General features: G+C 50.1%; 1 protein-coding gene across 1 annotated transcript; it reads right to left on the reverse strand.

Moving 5' to 3' along the window:
• Positions 1 to 245: 245 nt before the first annotated feature.
• Positions 246 to 4,514, reverse strand: LOC118695712 (transmembrane protein 45B-like). Its single transcript, XM_036397453.1, has 6 exons — positions 4,069 to 4,514; positions 3,126 to 3,324; positions 2,659 to 2,871; positions 1,839 to 2,023; positions 1,066 to 1,211; positions 246 to 811 (listed from the first exon to the last, which is right to left on the reverse strand). Exons 2-6 carry the CDS (start codon positions 3,313 to 3,315, stop codon positions 682 to 684), a joined length of 864 nt encoding a protein of 287 aa, XP_036253346.1. The 5' UTR covers positions 3,316 to 3,324; positions 4,069 to 4,514; the 3' UTR covers positions 246 to 681.
• Between the last annotated feature and the right edge of the window lie 206 nt (positions 4,515 to 4,720).

Consider the following 4,720-nt stretch of genomic DNA (forward strand, 5'->3'; position numbering starts at 1 on the left):
ACATCCCATCTCCCAGGAACACCAAACCCCTGGCTCATGTGCCTAACTCAGCTTCTGATGATAAACAAGAAGGAGAGCAGCTACCCTCCATCCTTTCCATCCACTGGCCACCCCTCCTTCCCTGGGCAGATTTATCCACATTAAATCATACACAGTCCCACCCCTCAGATATTTCCTCCACTGCCTAAACCATTTTGAAGCCAACATTGCCTTAGCCTGCAGCAAGGTGTTCAAGAGATCCATGGAGGAGATGTGTTAAAGCACTTTATTGGTGATCACAGATAGTCTGTACATTCAGCTTAGTACAAAACCCTCTCCATTAACACCAGAGTGAACGACAGCCACCAGGAGCTTTGAATTCTGGCTTGGCTCCCTTCTGAGGAAGCAGAAAGGAAATGTTAGGAAAAATAGTCTGATTTGCCACTCCAGTTGGACTCCAACAGCAAACTAGTCCTGCAGTCTGCAGCCTGAGCTGCAGTTCAGAGAATTAAGAACTCGTGGCTACCAAAGGGATGCACAAGGAAAGATTTGGCATCTCCTGTCATGCTCTGCCTCAGGGTCCTGCCTCCTACTTCTGATGCTCCATTGTCAAGTGCTGCTGTAATTTATCAAGATTAATTAAAAATTTCATCTCAAGAGCTCTAAACCATCAGGGAAGAAATTTCCATGCCCACCACTGCCTCATTTGTCATCCAAGCTGCTCTCTGGCAGCAAGGCGCCACCGGAGCTCTTCTTCCCTCTGTGGAGGCACAAGCCACAGTCCAACTCCACGTCAATGTCCCCAAATTTCAGCTGGCAGGACTCATTGCAGCTGCAGGAGAGACAGTGACAATGGTCAAGGACTTGTGGGTAGTGAGACCCACTGGCTTACCCTACCCTGTTTGGGAAGGCTGCTCTGTGGTAGCACAGAGCCCACCCTTTCCAGCCAAGCCATGCTTGTATACATATAGACACCCACACTCCTTATCCCATGACACACTGGTGCATGGATTTCCCAGCCCACTGTTGGATCTGGGTACTGCTCTTGGCCACCCAGCCCATGCACTGTGCCAGGACCCCTCATACCAGCGGGATGCAGCAGCGTTGGCGGCCACAATGGCGAGAGCACCCAAGTAGTGCCAGCAGAAACACATGGTGAGGAACAAGAGGTTGCTGGAGTCGCTCTGGTCCCAGCCTGGTCCTCCCCACGGAGGGGACAACACAAACCCAATCTGGTCACAGATGAAAGAGAAGTCAGACTTTAGCACATCCTTCCTGTTTTCCTCCTGATTTTAGCCTACCTGCTGCAGCTGACTGTGGACTAGCACTGTAACCCCAAGTAACACCTGAGACACTGCCCTTAGCTTCCCCAACCACTGACACAAGGGTGTCAGGAGGGGATGGATTCTCTGCAGATAATCCTTAGGGCTTGCAGTGCAAGCCCAGCGTCCAGGAAAAGGGTGCCATCCAAAAAGTGACATTGCCAGTCTGTGCATTTCTCCCTGGACCAAAAGATGGGAGATTACATGAGAGATTTCCAGATGTTTCCAGTTACTTGGAACAAACAGAGGAAGAAAATGGACCTAATAAAATTAATAAAAATCCATGATTGTAGTTTCCTTCCCCTGTGGGCTCCAATTTCCATTTTCCATTCATTTCCAGGTCTGTCCATGCTGCTACATTACACATGCACTTCACGATGGCAGCTCTGGCACTGAGCCTCATTTCCTCTTCTTATTTACAAAGCTATTTGAACAGCCTAGAAGTTTAACCCCAACAGATGTGCCCACAGGGGCAACCCCACTCCACGCGCCTTCCTGGGTGCAAAGATCTGAGGAGAATGCTGGGTAGACACTGACCTGCCAAAGCCAAGAGCCCTGGAGAAGGAAGGAGCTGGTCCTGAATGTCTCCAGGATGATATGGTCTCGGTGGAACACCTCTAGGAGAGCACAGAGGGCTCCAGCAAAGATAGCCATGGCCAGCAGGGAGTGGAGGTGCTGGTCCAGCACAGCATCGCTGTAGTCACGGAAACAGAAGAGCAAACCTGCCAAAATCCACCCTGTCTTAGCAAAGGACACTCTGGGGTTTTTCTCTTAAAAATCATCTGAAAATTCACTCTTAGGCTTCAGGCCTTGCCGTGATCTACCTTGGGGAAAAGAACCAGAGAGCCACCAGCTGCTGTCACCACCTTCCCTCTGCTATCACTAGGCAGCCCCAGCACTGTCTCAGTTCTGCTCCTGAGGAACCCCTGTAGCTGTGGAAGTCTCTGAGCCCCTTTACCTGGGGAGATCCCTATGTCCCAGCCAGGGCTGCAGGAGGAGCACAGGGATGGGCACCTTGAGCTCAAAAGATGGTGGGGAGCTTTGTATCTGTCCCTCTGCATCCAAACAAGGTGGGGGGATGACACCTTTTTGTAACTTCAGAGTGAGAGAGCTGCTGGCCACCAGGAGAAGCACAGATCCCTCAAGCATCCCCTCCCTGTGGCATCCAGCTATGATTGGATCCACATTTAGGAGGAGCAGGGAGGGGGGGTGACTGTCACAAAGCCAGTGTCATTGTCCATCCACACCCCCTCCAGGTCTGCCTTTTTGGCCCCAGACTGACCAGGAGCTGTCAGACCCATGAGCACTGCATCAATTCCTTATTCTGTGTCTTCCCCTAGCACCAGGTACAATTCACCTTCCACAAGTAGAGCCAGGGACAGCGAGAGCCGGTCCAAGCCAGGGGGTAGCTTGAGTGGGGAGTGAGAGACCACGTCTGTGATGCCAGAGAGGAGGAAGAAGAGGTAGATGGTGGAGTAGTGCCAGTGGGTGAGGTCAGTCCAGCTGTGCGTCTTGGGGCTGTACAGCTGCAGGTGGGGACCAGTGGGGACAAACTGCTCCACCAGTATCCCTGGACAAAGACAGAAAAGGTCACTTTTCCTTATACATGGAGAAATTACAAGCCTGATGCAATGTTTCTTTGCAGGTGTGGAGTTGTAAAATTCCTTAGCTGGTGTTTGCCCAGGAGAATGACAGCAAGCTCCTTGTCCCAGGGTGTGCCACAAGCATGTCCCTAAGTCCCACTAAAACAGGCCCAGTGTTGTGGAAGAGTAGATGCTGTGCTAGTAGATATTGGGGCACAGACTCATCATCACTCTCTCTTACCTACTAGAGCAAAGAAAGCTTTGACCGCGCCTTCGAAGACCTCCGTGTGCCCACGGCCCGGCTGGCCCTCAGCACCCCCTTTCCTCCTGAGGTACTTCAGGGGGTACCTCACCGACCACCACAGGCCAAAGGCGAAGAAGAAAGTGCCCCGGAGGGCACTGCCCAAAAAAGTTGTTGGCATCGGGCTCATTCTCTGGACCTGCAAGGACAAACAGTGCCTGAGGACCAACCAAAAGCATCCCCAAGGGAGTTGTTGGGCTGCTCAGCATCCCCAGGGATCCACATCACGACAGAGCAGGTGCACATGGCTCAGGTGCAAACAGGGAATACCAGAAATGGGATATCAGCACAGGGAAACTGCCACTGTGCACCACTGTGTATATGTGTGTATGTATGTATGTGGCTGCGTATAAAATCAACAGAACTTCATGCCAGAAAACAATACAGTAGTGCCCAAGAAAGCATAACAGCAATTAGAAGAGGAAGCACAACAAAGTTTTTACCAATAAAAAACAACATGACAATTATTTCCTTAGACCATAAACTTGCTCCAAACTAGGCAATTACCAGGGTGTGAATCCAGTACTGGATTAGGAGCTCCAGCCGGTGAAGGCTTTTCCGGGCTGTGCAGGAGGAAGCAACCCAGGAACCATTAACATTTGGAAAAAGAGCCTTATGCATATTCCACACAACCTTTGTGTGGCACACAAGTGGTGATTTGACATAAGAGATTTCCTCTCCATAGGAATAAGCCTAAAGAAAGCCTTGACTAAGTCAGACCAATGCCAGAGTACCAACCAAGTAGGATGGAGAGGAGCAAAGGTACAGCAAATTTATATCCTGCAAAGTATTTCAGCCATAACAAGATTCCTTAGAAAAATCCCAGTGTAGCGAGTATAGAAAGGAATAAATAATGATCAAAGTGTTTTTAGCATTGTTTTACCTGGGGATGGTCTTGTTCCCTCCAGAAAGACCTCTCGAGCTCCTTGCTCTCTGTAAGCTTCTACCACCTAAGGAGGACTCACTTTTCTCCTCCTCATGGGCTTTCTGGTCCTTTTCTGTAGCTCGGATGTGCACAGAGGAAGGCATTACTCATTCCAATGCTTCCACACCGACCTGCCCTTGCATCACAGATCACATCCTCACTGTGTTTATAAATACCAAAGCAAATCACAAAGGCTGGATGAACAACTCCAGCACGTTCTCCGAGTCCTCCCACACTAGAAAGTAATTAGGCACTGCAAAACAAGGGTAGGATGTGGCATGGCAAGTGCCTGAGGTGAGGGAGAGCTCTGCAAGATGTTCCAGGTCAGGTTATGGCTGCAAAGCTGGCATGGGTCAGACTGGCTCAGCTCTGTGTGGCAAACACAGGATTGGAATGTAGAAACCATTGTCATCCTTTGCATCTCTGGGACACAGGCAATCTGGGAAAGGCTCAAATCTATGCTAAGGTTTCCTTTCAGGATGGAAATTATTAAACAGCCTTTCAGGTAGGTGAGAAATGACCCATCCAGGAGCTGGAAATCACAGATGGCTCTCTGCTCTATTTGGGGTGCTTGCATTAGGGTGAGGTGGTTGATGCCCCAGGAGAACCC

The sequence above is a fragment of the Molothrus ater genome, chromosome 22, assembly GCF_012460135.2.
Source record: "Molothrus ater isolate BHLD 08-10-18 breed brown headed cowbird chromosome 22, BPBGC_Mater_1.1, whole genome shotgun sequence".
In the NCBI taxonomy this organism is placed as follows: domain Eukaryota; kingdom Metazoa; phylum Chordata; class Aves; order Passeriformes; family Icteridae; genus Molothrus; species Molothrus ater.

Bases quoted from the DNA above. Each gene is read 5' to 3' on its own strand.
- LOC118695712 (XM_036397453.1), bottom strand. From the start codon at position 3,315: ATGAGCCCGATGCCAACAACTTTTTTGGGCAGTGCCCTCCGGGGCACT. The intron at 1,212-1,838 runs GTCAGTGTCTAC...ATCTGTGACCAG, and splicing joins AGGGCTCTTGGCTTTGGCAG to ATTGGGTTTGTGTTGTCCCC. The intron at 812-1,065 runs GTATGAGGGGTC...TCTCTCCTGCAG, and splicing joins AACGCTGCTGCATCCCGCTG to CTGCAATGAGTCCTGCCAGC.